General features: G+C 45.4%; 1 protein-coding gene across 2 annotated transcripts in view; it reads right to left on the bottom strand.

The window, feature by feature from the left end:
- Positions 1-20,697, bottom strand: part of LOC137520730 (F-box only protein 2-like) — a 142,736-nt gene that overhangs the window by 53,740 nt on the left and 68,299 nt on the right. For both annotated transcript variants that reach the window (XM_068239030.1, XM_068239029.1), the window contains exon 2: positions 2,867-2,943. In XM_068239030.1, coding sequence (XP_068095131.1) covers positions 2,867-2,921 — 55 coding nt within the window. In that variant the 5' untranslated portion in view covers positions 2,922-2,943. The remainder of the gene's footprint in view (positions 1-2,866; positions 2,944-20,697) is intronic.

Here is a 20,697-nt window from a genome sequence, read left to right as displayed (position 1 = left end):
AGGTACTTCATCATCCCCCTCCTCACACCATACTATTGCCACCTAACTCAGATGTATGAGGTGGTGTAACTTGCTTAGCGCCCTCATCTTGTTGTAGCAGTATTGGCTGTGAATCAGTGATTTCCACACCAAATAACTCCTGCGAAGTGTCAAATGCGGCGGATGTGGTGCTTGTAGTAGCGCTGGTGGCTGCGGGAGATGAGGTGTTCTGTGTTAAATAGTCAACCACACCCTAACAATTTTGGGAAGTGATGGCACATTCCTTCTTCTGAGCACTGTACTTTGGGCCAGGTCCACACGAAATCACATCAACACGACCTCGCACAGACCTGCCGGTGCCAGGTGTCATTCCTCTGGGTCTGCCTCTACCTCTTCCTCTACCTGGATTGTCCATTTGTCCATCTCGGGGGGATGCTAGGTATATGCAGTGAGGTGGGTTCACTGAACACAAAGGTAGTTATATGCAGTGAGGTGGGTTCACTCAACACAAAAGGTAGTTAGATGCAGTGAGGTGGGTTCACTGAACACAAAGGTAGTTAGATGCAGTGAGGTGGGTTCACTGAACACAAAGGTAGTTATATGCAGTGAGGTGGGTTCACTGAACACAAAGGTAGGTAGATGCAGTGGGGTGGGTTCACTGAACACAAAAGGTAGTTAGATGCAGTGAGGTGGGTTCACTCAACACAAAGGTAGTTAGATGCAGTGAGGTGGGTTCACTCAACACAACAGCTAGGTAGATGCAGTGAGGTGGGCTCACTCAACACAACAGCTAGGTAGATGCAGTGAGGTGGGTTCACTCAACACAAAGGTAGGTATATGCAGTGATGAGGTGGGTTAACTAAACACAACAGGTACTAGTAGGTATATGCAGTACTGGGTAGTACAATGTGCAGCACACACAGGTAGTCACTGAATGTGCTGGGCTGCTGGCAGTGGCACACACACAGTATGAATTATCAATGCTGTCTATGCAACACAAGTGTTTGACACACAGAAAAAAAAATGATCACAAGAACAGGATTAGCTCTGAAAAGAGCTGTTCAGGGGTCCTATTAAAGCAATAAGATTCAGCCAGGAGCAAGCTAACAAGCCAAAAGCCTAACTAATCGTTCCCTAGGAGAACAAATCTGCAGCAGCTCGTCCTAGTCTGTCTACTAGCAGGCACACGAGTGAGTGTAATGGCCGGCGAGCCTGCCTTATATAAGGGGGGGGGGGGCTCCAGGGCTGAGTGTAGCCGGATTGACTACAATGTGCCTGCTGACTGTGATGTAGAGAGTCAAAGTTGACCCTCATAGAGCATTATGGGGCGAATCGAACTTCCGAGAAAGTTCGCCTTCGCTGGCGAAGGTGAACCACCTGAAGTTCGCCTGGTACTGTTCGCCGGTGAACCGTTCGGGACATCTCTATTATCCAGCCAGGCCCATTTTTCCTGGCGCCCTTTTTTATGCATGCCATGTGACCATGTACTCTGTAAAGTGCTGTAGAAGATAGCAGTGCTATATAACTAAATAAATAAAATAATAAGAAGAAGAAGAATAATAAGGTAGGACATTCGTTTATGACTATGGTAGGATAAGATCGTGGGCGCCTCTGAGCACAGTCAGTGACATGACTGTGTACCCTGTAAAGTGCTGCATGTTTGTTCCAAGTGTGACCCCACTGGATGCATGCTTGTACCAGGTGTGAATAGCAGCTGGATTGTGTAATGGTTAAGGGCTCCGCCTCTGACACAGGGGATCAGGGTTTGAATCTTGGCTCTTTCTTTTCAGTAAGCACCTATTCAGTAGGAGACCTTGGGCAAAACTCCCTACCAATGCTAGTACATATAGAATATGTTCTAGTGGCTGCAGCTCAAGCGCTTTGAGCCTGCCAGGAGAAAAGTGCGATATAAATTTTCTCTGTCTTGTGTTGAATAAGACATGGTTATACATTTAGCATAAAAAATTAAACAACATGGCAGCTTGCACATTTAGGGCTGGCTCTACAATTAAGGCAAGGGGGGCATATCTGGCTATACTGGAGGGAGGCTATCTAATCCTGGGGGACACATCTGGTTATATATACTGAGGGGGGCTAGCTACCTAATCCTTGGGGGCACATCTGGCTATCTATACTGGGGCGGCAAGGCTACCTAACCCTGGGGACACATCTGGCTATCTATACTGGGGCGGCAAGGCTACCTAACCCTGGGAACACATCTGGCTATCTATACTGGGGCGGCAAGGCTACCTAACCCTGGGAACACATCTGGCTATCTATACTGGGGCGGCAAGGCTACCTAACCCTGGGAACACATCTGGCTATCTATACTGGGGCGGCAAGGCTACCTAACCCTGGGGACACATCTGGCTATCTATACTGGGGCGGCAAGGCTACCTAACCCTGGGGACACATCTGGCTATCTATACTGGGGCGGCAAGGCTACCTAACCCTGGGAACACATCTGGCTATCTATACTGGGGCGGCAAGGCTACCTAACCCTGGGGACACATCTGGCTATCTATACTGGGGCGGCAAGGCTACCTAACCCTGGGAACACATCTGGCTATCTATACTGGGGCGGCAAGGCTACCTAACCCTGGGAACACATCTGGCTATCTATACTGGGGCGGCAAGGCTACCTAACCCTGGGGACACATCTGGCTATCTATACTGGGGCGGCAAGGCTACCTAACCCTGGGAACACATCTGGCTATCTATACTGGGGGAGAACTAATGGCAGCACAGTGATGGAAGCTGGAGGGGGGGAAGGGGGGAGATATCCGGAGGGCCCCCAAGTTACATTTGCCCCAGGGCCCTGTGCACGTTCTGTCAGTGCAGACTCTGTGCTGCTACATGATGATCAGCAGGGATGGATCAGGCTTACCTTCTGCACAGGGGTTCTTGATGAGGTTTCTTCCCAATCCCATGTTGCTGCACATATTAGCGGTTCAGTCCAGCGACCTGCAGATATTCAGCGCATGAGAAGATTGTCATTTCTATCAAATCAGAGCCGGGAACATTCAGATGACAAGTGTCACTATTTACTGGGTCTGACATTCAGGGCAAGCGAGGCATACCTGCCTACATTCTGAGGTGAGAAAGAGGGACACCTTTATTTTCTACCCATGCCCCCCATTCTGGGGGATACAACACTTCTCTCTGTCACTTTACCCCATCACCCCCCCCCCCCCCCCCAGAATACCCCACACTGGGGACACAACACTTCTCTGTCACTTTACCCCATCACACCCCCCAGAATACCCCACTCTGGGGACACAACACTTCTCTGTCACTTACCCCATCACACCCCTAGAATACCCCACTCGGGGACACAACACTTCTCTGTCACTTACCCCATCACACCCCCCAGAATACCCCACTCTGGGGACAAAACACTTCTCTGTCACTTACCCCATCACACCCCCCAGAATACCCCACTCTGGGGACAAAACACTTCTCTGTCACTTTACCCCATCACACCCCCCAGAATACCCCACTCTGGGCACACAACACTTCTCTGTCACTTTACCCCATCACACCCCCCACCCCCAGAATACCCCACTCTGGGCACACAACACTTCTCTGTCACTTTACCCCATCATACCCCCACCCCCAGAATACCCCACTCTGGGGACACAACACTTCTCTGTCACTTACCCCATCACAACCCCCAGAATAAGCACTCTAAGTGCGTTACCAAGGTGGAAACTTTATTGCGCATAACAAATTCAATACTCACAGGATGATAGATTAAAATCGCTTGTCAGCGGGAAAGCCACACGCTACACCCCTCTGCGGCAACGTTGCACGCGCTGTGGCCAGCAGCGCAGTGTCCGGTGGAACCAGTAGGCTCGTCTTGCGAGGCGGTGGGCGGGGCCTACAAACGGAGTGCGTGTGACGTCATTACGCGTTTCGGCGCTCTGCGCCTTCGTCAGATGACGTCACGCGCTCACTGATGCGTATTTATATGCTAATGGGCGCCATAATCATGGCAACCCATAGAAGCTTGTCTAAAAAACTTTATTGTTCAGAACAAATGACAAGTATGCTGATTGCCAGCAGAAACGTGTGTGGGCGCACTGAATATAGATAAAAGCTGACTCACAGCGCGTGTGCCCATGAATAAAATGCCAAAATTGGGGCAATACAATTAAGAAGATTTTTTAGGACTAAATTTAAACAGTACCAATGCTTAAATAAGATTAATAAGAAATGTGAAAAAATATATAAATTTAAAAAATAAAAATGAAGGTAAAAATATGTATTGAATATAAGGCATGCCAGGGGGGATGTAGCGTTTTGCCATCCCCTTCACAAACCCACTCATATTATTTAGCTAGTGTAGATTCGAGAATTGAATTACATTTCCTTACAATTATCTGGAAAGGCATGTCATCAATTTGATTACATTTGGATTTTCACTATACCAGATTCATTATACAACAATGCATTACAAATAGTGCATAAATATAAAAACACTCAATAAAAGTCACAACAAACATAAATGAAGGTGCATTCTAAATAGCATTTAGAACAAATTTCCCCGTGGCTGTTGGAATATAATTCTAAATCTAGGAAAACCAAGTTTTGGTCAGAAACTACATGTGTAAATGCTAGACCAAACCTATTTGTGTTGCAATAATTGACAAATTTACCCAATGTTTCCCGATCTCCATCCCAGATTATAATGATGTCATCAATATATCTGCTATAGAATATTAGGTTCCTAGCAAACGGGTTATCTGACCATATGTGTTGGTTCTCCCAGAATGCCATAAATAAATTGGCAAAGCTGGGGGCAAATCCCGCCCCCATTGAGGTGCCACAGGTCTGTAAATACAATTGGCCCATATAACTAAAGTAATTGTGTGACAGTGCAAACTGCAGGAGGTCCAGAAGAAATTGGGCCTGTGTAAACGGTAATGACCCATCTTGTATGAGGAAATATTGGACTGCCTCTAAGCCCTTATCATGCGGAATGCATGTATAAAGGGATGTTACATCAAGAGATACCCACAGATAACTTTGTTCCCATTTGTATTTTCTCAAGATATCTAGTAGATGTAGTGAATCTCGTATATATGCTTGGGTTTCCAAGACCAGGGGCTGAAGAAAGTAGTCCACATATGAAGTACCATGTAGATAGATATAGCCCTCAGTAGGCTGCTGTTTGTTGGTTAGTTGAAATTGTGAGGTCCCCCATGTGACCTTTTCGGGCAATGGGGGTATTGGTAACGATCTGTGCAATCAATGTGCCCCGGTGCACGGTACCATCTCCGGGGAAATTGGTACATATATAGTTTTTTACTGATGGGGTTGAGTGTATGTGAGCATATACAAGCACATACCGTCATGAGTATGTACCGATTCTGTTCCCTTTGTATTTGTTGTGGCGGATTTGGACAGGTGTGCACACTTGTGCATACATGTGCGCAAGTGTGCATATATGTATGCGCGCATGTATATGTGTGTATATATATGTATATATGTGTATGTGTATATATATATATATATATATATATATATATATATATATATATATATATATATATATATATATATATGTGGATTCCAAAGGATATTTCAATGTTGAAAGGAATTCTTAACAGTTGATGAAATTGGCAATGATATGTATAATATTTTCAAATTGATGCCATAGTCTGTGTATGATCACATTTAATAATTCATGAATCTTTATAATAATTTTACAGGTGCTATTTAGAATGCACCTTCATTTATGTTTGTTGTGACTTTTATTGAGTGTTTTTATATTTATGCACTATTTATAATGCATTGTTGTATAATGAATCTGGTATAGTGAAAATCCAAATGTAATCAAATTGATGACATGCCTTTCCAGATAATTGTAAGGAAATGTAATTCAATTCTCGAATCTACACTAGCTAAATAATATGAGTGGGTTTGTGAAGGGGATGGCAAAACGCTACATCCCCCCTGGCATGCCTTATATTCAATACATATTTTTACCTTCATTTTTATTTTTTAAATTTATATATTTTTTCACATTTCTTATTAATCTTATTTAAGCATGGGTACTGTTTAAATTTAGTCCTAAAAAATCTTCTTAATTGTATTGCCCCAATTTTGGCATTTTATTCATGGGCACACGCGCTGTGAGTCAGCTTTTATCTATATTCAGTGCGCCCACACACGTTTCTGCTGGCAATCAGCATAACTGTCATTTGTTCTGAACAATAAAGTTTTTTTAGACAAGCTTCTATGGGTTGCCATGATTATGGCGCCCATGAGCATATAAATACGCATCAGTGAGCGCGCGACGTCATCTGACGAAGGCGCAGAGCGCCGAAACGCGTAATGACGTCACACGCACTCCGTTTGTAGGCCCCGCCCACCGCCTCGCAAGACGAGCCTCCTGGTTCCACCGGACACTGCGCTGCTGGCCACAGCGCGTGCAACGTTGCCGCAGAGGGGTTTAGCGGGTGGCTTTCCCGCTGACAAGCGATTTTAATCTATCATCCTGTGAGTATTGAATTTGTTATTGCCAATAAAGTTTCCACCTTGGTAACGCACTTAGAGCGCTCCTTCTTTTCTTAGATTTACTTGCACTTTCCCCAACATTGGAGCAGCACAACGTGTGATTTGCCTAAGTGGACAAGTCTGATATTGGAATTTGATTGGCTGGTAACCTGGAGTTGAAGCGCAATGGTCTTTTTTGTACAACCCCCAGAATACCCCACTCTGGGCACACAACACTTCTCTGTCACTTACCCCATCACAACCCCCAGAATACCCCACTCTGGGCACACAACACTTCTCTGTCACTTTACCCCATCACACCCCCCACCCCCAGAATACCCCACTCTGGGGACACAACACTTCTCTGTCACTTACCCCATCACAACCCCCAGAATACCCCACTCTGGGCACACAACACTTCTCTGTCACTTTACCCCATCACACCCCCCACCCCCAGAATACCCCACTCTGGGGACACAACACTTCTCTGTCACTTACCCCATCACAACCCCCAGAATACCCCACTCTGGGCGCACAACACTTCTCTGTCACATACCCCATCACACCCCCAGAATACCTCACTCTGGGCGCACAACACTTCTCTATCACTTACCCCATCACACCCCCAGAATACCCCACTCTGGGCGCACAACACTTCTCTGTCACTTACCCCATCACACCCCCAGAATACCCCACTCTGGGCACACAACACTTCTCTCTGTCACTTACCCTATCACACCCCCAGAATACCCCACTCTGGGCGCACAACACTTCTCTGTCACTTACCCCATCACAACCCCCAGAATACCCCACTCTGGGCACACAACACTTCTTTCTGTCACTTACCCTATCACACCCCCAGAATACCCCACTCTGGGCACACAACACTTCTCTGTCACTTACCCCATCACACCCTCAGAATACCCCACTCTGGGCACACAACACTTCTCTGTCACTTACCCCATCACACCCCCAGAATACCCCACTCTGGGCACACAACACTTCTCTCTGTCACTTACCCTATCACACCCCCAGAATACCCCACTCTGGGCACACAACACTTCTCTGTCACTTACCCCATCACACCCTCAGAATACCCCACTCTGGGCACACAACACTTCTCTGTCACTTACCCCATCACACCCCCCAGAATACCCCACTCTGGGGACACAACACTTCTCTGTCATTTTACCCCATCACACCCCCAGAATACCCCACTCTGGGGACACAACACTTCTCTGTCACTTACCCCATCACACCCCCAGAATACCCCACTCTGGGAGACATGACACTTCTGTCTCTTTACCCCATCACACCCCCAGAATACCCCACTCTGGGAGACATGACACTTCTGTCTCTTTACCCCATGACCTCCCAGTATGATTAACCTCCTCGGTGTTCAGTTTCTGCTGGATTTCTGTGCAAAAAGTGATCAAATTAATTTTCATAACCTTTTTTCCTGTAACTTAAAGGAATACTATCGATGTATGCATTTATTTTTAAATGCTGTATGTTGTAGCACACATTAGGACAAGTACTAGGAGCAATTTGATTCCTCACACAGCTGTTCCTCTCAGCTGTAAAATCCTCCGTCAGTTTTGGCCGTCAGTGTTTGATACAAATGTATCTATATGCTGAGGGCTCCCAGAGGGCTAAGCCCATGTCTGCACAGGGGAGTTGCTATCAACTCCTCAGTTTATAGTTTAATTATCACCTTGCTGAAAGAATCTTATTGATATGGTGGTAAGGGGTTAAAGATTCTAGCAATGTGTGTTTATTATCTTTGCTTCTCTTGACTGATAAAGATACTAATAATGCTAATTGTAAACAGTGGTCTGCCCCTCTCAGCAGCTTGTAAAGTGGATGCAGCCTGGAGTGAATCACCACAAGCAGGCAGCCAGACTGAGTGTAAACACAGACTATTGTTTATAGCTAGTTATATTCCAGCAATATTCCAGCTCATTTAGTTACCTGTTACCACCTCAGATCAGCCTATTTCTCCTCATGTCTCCTGCATGCTGTGAGTGACACAGTGAAATATATTTGTGAGCTGTGTGACAGAGTAACCAAGCAGCTCAGGGTGACCCAAACTACTATGAGCTGTGTGAGAAGTGAATTTTTAAGCAGGGATAGCAAGAGAGAGACCTGGGTGAATAAATAAAGTGCCCCTAGCACTAGTGGTAATGTGTACACTAATATACAGTATTAAAAAAAAAAGTCGTTTCAATCGATAGTACTCCTTTAACAATATGTGTCATGCAGGAGTCTAGTGTACATTTTGGATGTAATAAAAGCTAAAGCTGCTCAACCTGTTCTAATACAAATATAAAGGTGGCCATACATCTAGAGATAATGGGCAGAATCGACCAAGAGAAATCTTTCTGATTAGAGAGAGATCGGTCAGCTGCCCATACTCACCAGGCTGATTCCCGATACATTTCAACATGTAATTGCTTGGGAATCAGCCACGCCCATTGCATCGCCGCTGCCTCTCCCCCCCCCCCCCCCCAAATGTAAAAATGTACTCCTGTTTGTGCATTTCTATATTACCTGTCCTGTGTTGCCCACCGTGTGGTGCCCATCTGTCTTCAGAATCCCCCCGCAGATTATTGTAGGTAGGTAGCCAGGTCTAGGTGCCCCCAGTATAGGCTAGCTAGGTACAGGTGTCCCCCAGTATAGGCTAGGTAGGTACAGATTTCCCCCATTATAGGCTAGGTAGGTACAGGTGTCCCCCAGTATAGGCTAGGTAGGTACAGGTGTCCCCCAGTATAGGCTAGGTAGGTACAGGTGTCCCCCAGTATAGGCTAGCTAGGTACAGGTTTCCCCCAGTATAGGCTAGGTAGGTACAGATTTCCCCTATTATAGGCTAGGTAGGTACAGGTGTCCCTCAGTATAGGCTAGCTAGGTACAGGTGTTGCCCAGTATAGGCTAGCTAGGTACAGGTGTCCCCCAGTATAGGCTAGCTAGGTACAGGTGTTTCCCAGTATAGGCTAGCTAGGTACAGGTGTCCCCCAGTATAGGCTAGCTAGGTACAGGTGTTGCCCAGTATAGGCTAGCTAGGTACAGGTGTCCCCCAGTATAGGCTAGCTAAGTACAGGTGTCCCCCAGTATAGGCTAGCTAAGTACAGGTGTCCCCTAGTATAGGCTAGCTAAGTACAGGTGTTGCCCAGTATAGGCTAGCTAAGTACAGGTGTTGCCCAGTATAGGCTAGCTAAGTACAGGTGTCCCTGAGTATAGGTTAGCTAGGTACAGGAGCCCCACAGTATAATTTAGCTATATGTAGGGGCTTCTGAACAATGTAGGCAGCAATAGGGATGTTAGTAATAGTGCCCCCACCTCCCGATCCCCTCATAATCCCCCTGATCCAGCCCCTATATACATACCAAGCCTTGTTCCAGCAAATCACAGCAGCACAGGTCTAGTATTCCCCGGGGAGAAGCATCACGACGTCAGTCCCAATCCTCCTCATACCGGAGAAAAACGCAGCTTTGCAGGAAGGCTGCTGCGATCGCTGGAACAAGGCTTGGTATCAATATAGCGTCTGGATCAGGGGATTGGGGGGATCAGGGGGGTGTCACGTTTTTGTGAATGCCATTGCGGCAAGCGCATGTAAATGCGCCCAAACTATGATCTGGAGAGCCCCTTTAAAGAGAAACTCCAACCTAGAATTGAACTTTATCCCAATCAGTAGCTGATACCCCCTTTTACATGACAAATCTATTGCATTTCACAAACAGACCATCAGGGGGCGCTGTATGACTGATTTTGTGCTGAAACCCCTCCCACAAGAAGCTCTGAGTACCACAGTACTCTAGGCAAACTGCCACAATGTAACAATGTTCACAGACAGGAATTAGCTGTTTACAGCTGTCTCTAACAGCCAAAACAGCTAGGAGCAGCTACATAACCTGCCCACAGTAAAAATGTCACCATGTAATACATGTCAGAATGTGAATCTGGGAGAGGAAAGATTTTACAAAGAGCAAACACTGACTAAATCATTTATACATAATGATGGTAAAAAATGAAGCACTTTTTTTTAACTACATTATTTTCACTGGAGTTCCTCTTTAAATTCATTTGCTTGGCTTTTAGAAAATCAGTGCTCTTCCAGCTCACCAGCCCTGCAATGGGGAATGTGAGTGCTTGTTTATACTTCCTGAAGATCTCCAATAAAACCCTAAAACCAGAGCATTCACATAGCTCACAAATCTACTTCAAAGATGATACTAGCTAGGCCAGACCCCTCATAAAGTCATTAAGCCCCACATTCCTGCATCTAGCCTGAGGGGAGTTAGAGCGTTACAGAGAATTACTTTTAATTCACCTTGATATGAAGGAATAAGTCATTCAGTCATTTTACTAAAATAATCAGTTTTCTGTCGAGGCTAGCCATTACAAAATTAGCAGACCATTATTAGTAATGATTTGTGTGTGGTGGAACCAATCAGAATGTTCCTACCACTATCCAAAAACAAGCAACAGTGTGATCTGCCTTGGGATACCCCAAGATGCACATGTTTGGTATCTGTGTGACACAGAGAATGCTAGAAGCGCGCCCGTGTCACTCGCTGCAGGTTTTGATCTGTTGCCGAGCTATGATCATTCCAGTTATTGCCTATTCTTTCTGCTTGTCATGACAAAGGGCGGGAGAAGGTATACAACACCCATCTCCTTTTACAACTCCGCCCTCTGGCAGAGGAAGAGTTAAAACCAACAATGCTGGACAGAGGAGAGAGTCTTTTGTCCAGCTATCCCATACCATCAAAGGATTGGCATTCCAAGATTTCTATCTATTCCACAGAACTTTCCATAACTGGACTTCAAATCTTCTGTGGGACTGATTATCGCAAAGGACACAGTAACTTGACAAACTGCTCAGACTGTAATCAGCTATTATTTTCATATTGAACCCGTATTATTTCTGTATCCATTTGTTTCTATTGCTATATTTTGTTCTGCATTATTTCTTTAAATAAACAATTAAAAAATCGTTCGTCTAAGTGCTGTTCTGAAACAAATCTCCGCCAAAAGAATTCACATCTTCAAAGAGAGTCATGCTACCATAACTGTTTTGATATTAAATATTGTTAGGTTTGCTATCTCTAGAAAGGTTGTCAAATTAACCCTTTTTCCTACAGGATTTAGCTAGAGTTAGAATAAGCGCATCCGCACGCTTTTATTGCGGATTGGTGGCAGCGACCTGGCCTCTATATGAGAGCACAGATTAGATCGATTGTATATACAATCAAAATTGGACTGTGTGTGGACTCATCAACCAATCCAAAAGGTTACTTTGCCTGCAGTTCTGACTGTCTTCAGGATTCCCTCAGGGTCTGAGGCTTTATGGTAAACTGCAGCAAAGGGAACAGGAATTGGTGGGTGACTGCGCATACGTCACAGGGGGCACCATTACTAACATACCTAATGCTGCCTACAGTGTACAGGAGCCCCTACACCTAGCTAAATTATATTGTGGGGCTCCTGTACCTAGGGAAACCTCCTGAGCGGCATGCCTGACACTGTCGGGCATACCGTTTTCTGCAAAAATGTCTTGCCTGACGCAGTGTCAGGTATATCGTTCCGGAGGTTAATAAAACCTGACCCGGTAACTCACAGCTCAGCTTTGCATAGGAGAGAGAGTCATGAAATGTAAAGGGAAGAGTACCTGTTACCCCCAGAAGTTGCAGAGTCGGTGTGGAAGAGGTGAAGAAGCAGCAGACTACCTGAGTGCTCAGTGATCTCTCATTCCAACTCCTATCCAGCCTCTTCCTTTTATTGGGCTACCTCCTGAATGCTGTGCCAGCAGCCCTCCTCCCCACCTGTAGTGTTTCGCAAATTGTGTGAAGTGTTTTAAAAAACTGAGCATTGTTCTTAAAACCGCACTTAAGCAAATACAGCAATTCAAATAAAAAAAAAGAATCAATGGTGGTTATAGATAACAGTTAAATAAGGAAGTGAAATTCTCCATAACTGTTATCTATAACCACAAGGTTATTCCTTTTTATGTGTATAGCTGTTAGTTGATCAAATAATATCAATGCTTTATTGGCATGACCACGATTCACAGAGGCATTGCCAAAGCAGGAGGAAATTGGGGACATGGAAGGGGATAGGGTAGGGGCACGGTGGATTAGCAGTTCATGGACATTTTTAGGTTTACAGTTCATTTATGCTCTTCTCATTCTGTGGCATGCTGTGACATAGTGTGCAGCAATTGTCACTGAGGATTTCTATTCTCCTAGTAGGATGTCGTTTTCTCTTATCCTCTAATGCGTGAAAGTCTGGAAATAGTTTGATCAATTTTTTAAACAAGATTTCCTTGGTTGCAGTATTTTGGGGCAGTGCAGCAGAAACTAATTCTCTTCCTCGAGGCGTATATGTAAAAACAGCATCAGGAAATTTCCTGGCACAGGGTGATGCCAAAACACGCCTATTCGGCTATTCCTAAACGCTATTCCTCCTCCAAGCCGCCATGGACATAGGGGAAAGACATAATTCGGCTATTGCTGGCTGCCTCATTACAGTGTTTTTAAAGTAACTTGGGCCCCGTCTTTTTGCTGGTGCCCAAATTATCTTCTGAGCCCCGCTATAGCCGTAGTTTAAATTACGGCCTATGGTGGCACATGGTGGACCCAAAATTCCCGGCTCCTATTTTCTTTGCTTCGGCTCTCAAGGTTCTTACACTTACAACTAATGATTTCTTGTTGGCAGTTGAAGACATAAAACCCAACAACAGCCCAGGTCCAGATGCACTTTCCTCCCATTATTACAAAATCTTTGCTAACTTGCCCCCCACTTTAGATCTGCCTTTAATTTGGTCTCTGCCTCCACTACTCCCTCTAGAAGCTCCTGGAGGTGCATATCACAGTCATCCATAAACCAGAAAAGGTCCTACAATGCTGCTCCAGTTATTGACCTATTTCGCTCCTAAATCTTAACATAAAGATTTTTGCCAAAATTTAGCTTCTAGGCTTATTCCAGTGCTGGAACCAAGAATCTTCCCTGAGCAAATTGGATTCCCCCCTGGCAGAGAGGCCAGAGACAGAACTATGAGAGTTGTGGGAGTTCAGTCATGATTTTCTAGGTGTTCCGTGGTGGATTCTTTCTCTCCACGGATGCAGAGAAAGTCTTTGACAGAGTGGCCTGGGACTTCCTTAAAATGGATCCATGATAGACTTTTACTCATTGCATAATTGTTTTCCTTTCATATAGTTTATAGGGGATTCGGCAAGCCAAATACTTTTTTTTTTTTAATACTCTAATTCCCTATAAACTAAACAAGCCTTGCCTTCAGCTTCTCCAGTACTTTGGCATTCTGAGTAGCAAGAACTTATGGAAGCTCAGTCTGGGCAGGAGTAGGTGTTACTAGCCAGAGATTTCAGAGGCAGAGGAGAGGAGGGAGGAGGAGAGGGGAGTGGAGTTTTCACAGGCTGAGGGCTGGAGATGCATAGCAGCTTGCCTATGTGTAATGATGTAAAGCAGAAAATGGCTGCTCTCATTGTATCGCAGGAATAAATAATCATATACTGTTCAAGCTGTTTGCAGCTAGATTTTTTGTGTAAAGCTATATAGACAAGTTACTTGTTATAATTAGTTTGGATCCGCTTTAAAGCTATCTTATGCATAGTGGGGATTGATGATCAGATGTTGAACTAGATTGTTACTGTACTCTAATCCCTCTGCGAAAGTCAATGATATGCTTTCTGAATCTTTTTTTTTAACCAATGGCACTTGACAAGGCTGCTTCCTATCTCCACTTATGTTCATCGCCATATTAGAACCCTTCCTCAGAGCAATTAAAAGTGATCTTTGTATTAAAGGTGTTGTGATACATGGGAATGAACATAAGGTCTCAGCCTTTGCTGACAATCTCCTTTTCTTGCTCACCTCGCCTAGAACTATCTTACCTAGCCTTTTGGAAAAAATTCATATATTTGGCTATCTAGCAAATTACAAAATTAATCTAGCCAAATCATTTGCCCTTAATATCTCACTCCCTAAAAACATAATCAAAGATCTATCAGACAACTTCCTGTTCCAATGGGCCCGTGAGTCAATTAACTACCTAAGGACCTCATCACGCCAATGGGCGTGACCGCGATGGCAGTCCCAGGACCGCCTAATGCCGATCGACGTAAAGTCCTGGGGCTTGCTTTTGCAGGAGATTGTGCACACGCTGCGCGCATCTCCTGCTTGGTAGGCAGAGCTCCGCTACGCTTTCAGTCTCCCAGCGGCAATCGCTGCTTGAAGACTGTTAGATGGCTGCAATCTAAGGCAGAGCTGTACTGGGGACAGCCATGTGACAAGGCTGTCCCTTCTGTGGGCTCGGAGGTGATTGGCTGTCATAGACTGAAGCCTATGACAGCTGATCACTGTTATAAACTGTTCTAATCACCTTTTTCCGGCACCAGCAACTTCTTATAGTTGCGTCTCACGGACTGTGAGATAACTTGACTCTCAACACAGCAAGCAGGAGATAGACTTTCTCAGGCTTCTTCAATATCCACGTTATTTATTCAGGAAACAGAAATGCAGATAGATACAGTTCATCATATCCTAGCCACGCCAATCTTCATGTTGCGTTACAAGCTTCTTGATTAAACTTCCTGCTGAAGTCGATCAGGTACCTTCTTTCTAACCTACGTTACACTAGACTACCTATGTACAGCATACATTATATCAGATTACATATAGAATGAAAACTACTTAGAGGTTCCAGTCAGCATTGAGAGCTAGTGTGAAAGTAAGAAGCAGAGTGAGCTCCCATCGCTCACTCGGGCTTTAATACCGACTAGAAAAGAGTTAAATATGACATCATCTTCGCCATCAACTAGATCAGACTATTGGTGGACCCACTCGTGGTCAATGCGGCTTTTGACATACATAGAAGAATGTGGTGTTTAGTAAATATGGCTGATGTTTATTGTTCTAGTGGTGTACATCCCCAGGTCAGGGAGACCTGTGGCCTTGTCCATAGAACAGCTTCTTGGTATGTTCTAGTTCTGACAGAACTGAAGATTTTCTCTCTAAGAGAAAATCCCCTTAAAGGGCAGGTCTGCTCCCCAAGCCTTTTTGACTAACTCAGTCCAAATAACTGAGGCCTACTTAAATTATAACAATACCCCCTAAAAAGGCTTGACCCGCAGATCCCAGCTTCTGAACCCACCAGTACCTGGTTTCTTTTCTTTAGGTTTCACTTTTCGATGTTCGTGCTCACACAACTTCTCTGCTCTAGGCGGTTATCCCTGGAAGAGAGAGAGCAAGACCTCTTGGTCTTCCTGTAACCAGGCTCTCTGGGGAGGCCCTACTTCTAAGTCCCTCTATACCACATGCTTAGCATTTGCGTCACTTACGTATCACTCACAAACTTGCATGACCACAGAAAAGTGAAACTCGTTTGGTTGTTACACAACGGAGCAGTGCCAGGTGCCTTCTAAAAGAGCGCCTTTATACAATCAGCTCCATTACCGGTACTACTAAACCTATACCCGTAACCCTGTATATCCCTTAATTTAAAAATATTGGTTCATGAGATTGTTTATGAGGCACCAATCTCTTGACCAGGTTAATTTGTTCTACGTAATTTTAACACACAACCTCACCTGGATAATGATGCCTAAAGTTGTCATCCCCATCCAGACGACCAGTGGGTGTAGGAAGAACTTTTGACCTGCAGAGGCCCTGTCCGAGTATCCCTGGAACATCACAGAAAACCTTTTCCACCAGGTCAGACTGGAACTCACCTGCTTATTTTTGTGTTCTACCTCGTTAAGATCACCTGGATCATGGTGAAATCTTACCTCTAACTTAGTGTACTGTTTGTTTAACCGCTGTATCAAATCTGGTCGTCTTGGATCAAACCCTGTTCCCCTTTGTCCCCTGTCGTGTTCTCCTTCAGGAGGGGAACTTCCCGTGAAACTTTGAACTTTAGAGTTCTCTTAACAATTTGAGAAATAACGTCATCAAACCTGGATGACTGGATCCATATGGGATCTCCGCTCACCCAATATGTTCCCCTTGACAGATCCCCCTTATCGGAACAATTATGAACATGTACCTTGAATGTGTCCTTATACATGATGCTAAAAAAACAAACCTTTCCTTCAGCCACCGGAACTATCGGTTTGGCTTCAGGGTGGATCTTTTGAATGGTAGCCTCGCATTCTGTGTTATATTGAGCCCGCAGGCTTCTTCACTAAATTTGACTTGCCCCGGCAAACACAGGTACCTCTGGGAGAATTGCCCGCATGAGGACAACCCTACTCGTTTCACCTCCCCGTCTAGCACCAAAAAAGTTTGACCTCTCAGGTCATGGTGTAAGACATGTGTTGAGGTGGGAACTAAGGAAGTGGCGGTGCCTAAAGGAATGTTGCACCGTTTCCATTTGTTCACCCAAACATCTCGAAGCTTCCATGCAAAAGATCCTTCTCCAGAAAAATTAATATACCTCCCCTTGTCCAATCTCAGTTGGACAGGATCTTTAAGCATCTCCCTGACAAAATATGTCCCCAACTGTCCTGATTGGACCTCTTCCCCCCTTATGTCCTGAGGCACAATATGTACCTGAGGTCGGGAAGACTGTACTCTCTGCAATCTTTCAATTAAGAGTACCTCTTCACTTACCCAACTAGCATGAGGATAAGCGGCTGCATATGGACTGTGTAATATCGTCCCCTGTTGTGACCCGTGTAATGTGAATGGGGTTCCCTGTGTTGGCTTTCCCTCCCCCGGGACCGCTCTCCCCACCCTCTTTGTCACCTGGAAATGTGGCTCGATCTCAATTTTTACTTCTTGTTTTGAGAACCACCACCCCTCGGCTTTCCAGCCTTTACGTGTGTATCGTTGTTTCAGAGGCACTCTCTGTTGGTAGTTCCAGAGTGTGATGTTGTCCCCCGCGTCTCTGATGCAGGAGAATTGACGCCTCCTACTCGTTCCTCTCCAATCTGGAACCATCTCACTCTAGATAACCAAGACAAGGTACCCCTGAATCACACACTCCACCTTTTGCATGTACCCATTGTAATGCAATGTACCTTTTAACAAAACTTTGGATCGGTGCATCGATTCTGGGAGTGTGGCATTCAATAGCAGATTTACCCTGCTATTCAATTCATACTGCCCGCACACCCGACCCTTCAGACCTGTCACCCACCTTGTGCCCTGAAATTTGTTTTCACCTGGCACAAGTGCTCGTTTCCGACATCCCTGCTTGGTCCATCTGTGCCAAGCGGAGGGAGGTGTGAAAGGATTAGTACCTTTGTCACCAAACATTAACATGCTTGGGCCTTGCATTCTCATTAACCCCTTATTATACATGAGAATGTCCTCTCTTCGTTCTCCTAGGACGAAATGGCAACCTAGGATCACCATCAGCACGGTACTCTTCATTATAAGAGCACCACCTTGGAAAAGAAAAACATTAGCAATTTGCACTATGCTTTGCTCAGTCAGTTCTTTTAGTCGTTTTCCGATCTCAGGAATCTCGTGTTTTAGTCTCTTTCCAATTTCAGGAATCTCGTGTTTTAGTCTCTTTCCAATTTCAGGAATCTCGCTGTTCTCCAACCTCAGATTGGCATCTGGAACCTTTCGCTTATCCGACTGACATATCCATCTTTGCTGCCAGCACTGCAGCTGTCTCGAGTCCATATTGCCAAACTCCTGAAATCGAAATACAAACAAATCAATTCTTATTAATGATTTGGGATTCGCCCTGCGGCTTGTACTCTGTACACTTTAAATTGATCAATATATACCGCAATTGATCTCGTTGCTTTATGGTTCTCATGAACTCTGTTTACTCTTTTTTGGTAGATTGGAGTTAAACCTCTCTCCCCTACCTAAGTACTATCCGAAGTACTTACCTGTGTAAAATATGCTCCCGCGGACTTCACCTTTGGAAGCTCTCACCTCATTGCAGCTCACTCCACATCCCCCCCATCTGTACATGACGGCCGTCGCATGCACAGATTACGGACGCCACACCTGTTGTTGCTTTGCAGGTGAGCCTGCAATGCTCTTACTCATGATCGCATTTACTTACCTAGAACTTCATCGCGATACCAGCTGTGCTAGAAGTTCTGTGTGTTGTACCCTCTGACCAATGTTTGCCGTGCTACTACCCCTCATACTACACAAAAAAAATGGCTGCCTCCCTGTAGGAAGGAGCACTTTGCACTGAAACTACACAGGGAGCAGGGCTAAGCATACCAGCGTCACATGCCTGTATGCAGATCCCTGAATGCCCACGTGGTAGGTAGTCATATGGCAAACACCGTACTGATACACTGTCACTCTGTAAATGGCAATTCTTTCATCTTTATAATTGCCCCATGAACTGCTGTCAGTTCTTCTTCTTTGTGCTACACTTGATAGGAGCTGGAAAAAACATATTTAACCAATCAGTGGACGGAAAAAAATGCACAAAAAAACAGCCCCAGCCCAGCATAGACCTCTTAGTCCAACTCTGGACCTGTCCACGACAAAAACTGGAAAAAAAACGTTACCGCTCTGCAGCAGCGGCGACGGATACCTGGATTGGTCAACTCCCTTTTTTTACTAACTCCGGCATCCCCCTGATGCACTGTCCCCCCTTTTCTCTATTGGGAACCCATGCTGCACCACCCGGTAAGGTGCCTCACTTAAAGGAATATTCCCATAAGCAACTCAGTACAGACCCTTTCCTGATCTGCGCTGCTCCGTGTCTCCCTGCACCTAGCTGGGAAACAATTCCTATCCGTGACCATGCTAGTCTTACAGTAATAGCTTGGTGCACGTATTCTGGCATTCCTATCCCTGGACCCAGGCTATGGGGAAATATTCGGAATCCGAGATACTCAGTAGAATGTCTCATTATTTCTACCCCCCTTCCTTTCAGCTGCTCTGCCCGGAGCCGCAAGCACAGCCTGACGTGACATGGATCCCCCCCAGCCCCTCCTCCCCCCTGCCATGATGTGTGGGAGCCATGACTCTTGGTGGCGGGCCCTCCCTACTGCCGCCATTTTGAGTCCTGGACTGCCAGCTAAGATGGCTGCTCCCATAGCAACCTCTCAATCCTATAAACCTTAGGAGAAAAAACAAACTCAAACAGAACAAATATTTTATGCATAGTTATACACAGCATCGATACACAGTGCAAAAAGATCAGCATTCCGCCACACACTCTCTTGAATACTCGCAAAAACCTAAGGAAAAAACCCAGTCTCAGCTGCAATTCTAAATACTATACATCTTAGTATCACCCAGTGACGTGGAAATCTCTCTCACTACCTCGCAGACATAACTCAGAACTGCCCGAGCGCGCTATACAACTCCAAACCACTTTAACTGTTACCATCCCAGCCAGAAACTTCTTCTGAGACGAACATTTATCAGCCGGAGCTGACCAAACAACATTACACATTTGCAGACATTTAGAAACATTTTAGCAGCACTGACTGGAAACGCACCGAGGAAAGACAAACAAAAAAAACAACTCACCCATTATCTCAGCTGTAGGTACAAACTTACTTTCACAGCGACCCAGAGACAAGGGCTGTGCCTTCCTGTCTACCCAGCTCACCGAAAAAAAAAAGAAAAAAAAACCCAGCTTACCACTGTCTCTCACTCGCTTACCTCTCCTCTCTCCCTTCCCTCCTCCCCTCATCCAATACTAACAGACTGAAACACTGCTGGCTTCTCTCTGCCGCGGGGGACCCCCTCACACATCTGGCATCCTTCCCAATCTCTGGACAGGGAGAGAGAAAAACAAAAACAAAAACAGAGAAGGAGGAAAGAACGAAAGAAAAAAAAATGAAGCACACAGCCTCCAAGCTGCAATTAACACCGAATGTACACATTAACAACTCCATTGTTATAACACCAAATACAACACAGGTAACGCCATATAACAACGTAAATCATACATGCCTGATCTGCGGACTCTTTGCAATTCACCAGCTCTCGCAACTTTCCCTCCGCGAAATTTAGATTGGACTCCGGAACTTCTGGGGGGGGGTGGCTCCCACCTTCCCCCACAGCGGATCGATCTCCAGCGGCAGTTGCGAGCAGCCGTAGCCTCGGAGGGTTCCTTCTGACCCAGGTTTAGGCTTGTAACTGTTGTGCACATGCAGTTACATTGTAACGTCCAAGAGTTTCGCCGCTGATATCCTCGAATTGCAGCCCGTGTGCTCGGCTCACGCACACTCCCCACACCAGCCTATCAGCTTGATAAGCTTT

This window comes from Hyperolius riggenbachi, chromosome 6 (genome assembly GCF_040937935.1).
Source record: "Hyperolius riggenbachi isolate aHypRig1 chromosome 6, aHypRig1.pri, whole genome shotgun sequence".
NCBI classification, from domain to species: Eukaryota; Metazoa; Chordata; class Amphibia; order Anura; family Hyperoliidae; genus Hyperolius; species Hyperolius riggenbachi.
This window is presented reverse-complemented; position numbering and strand designations above follow the sequence as displayed.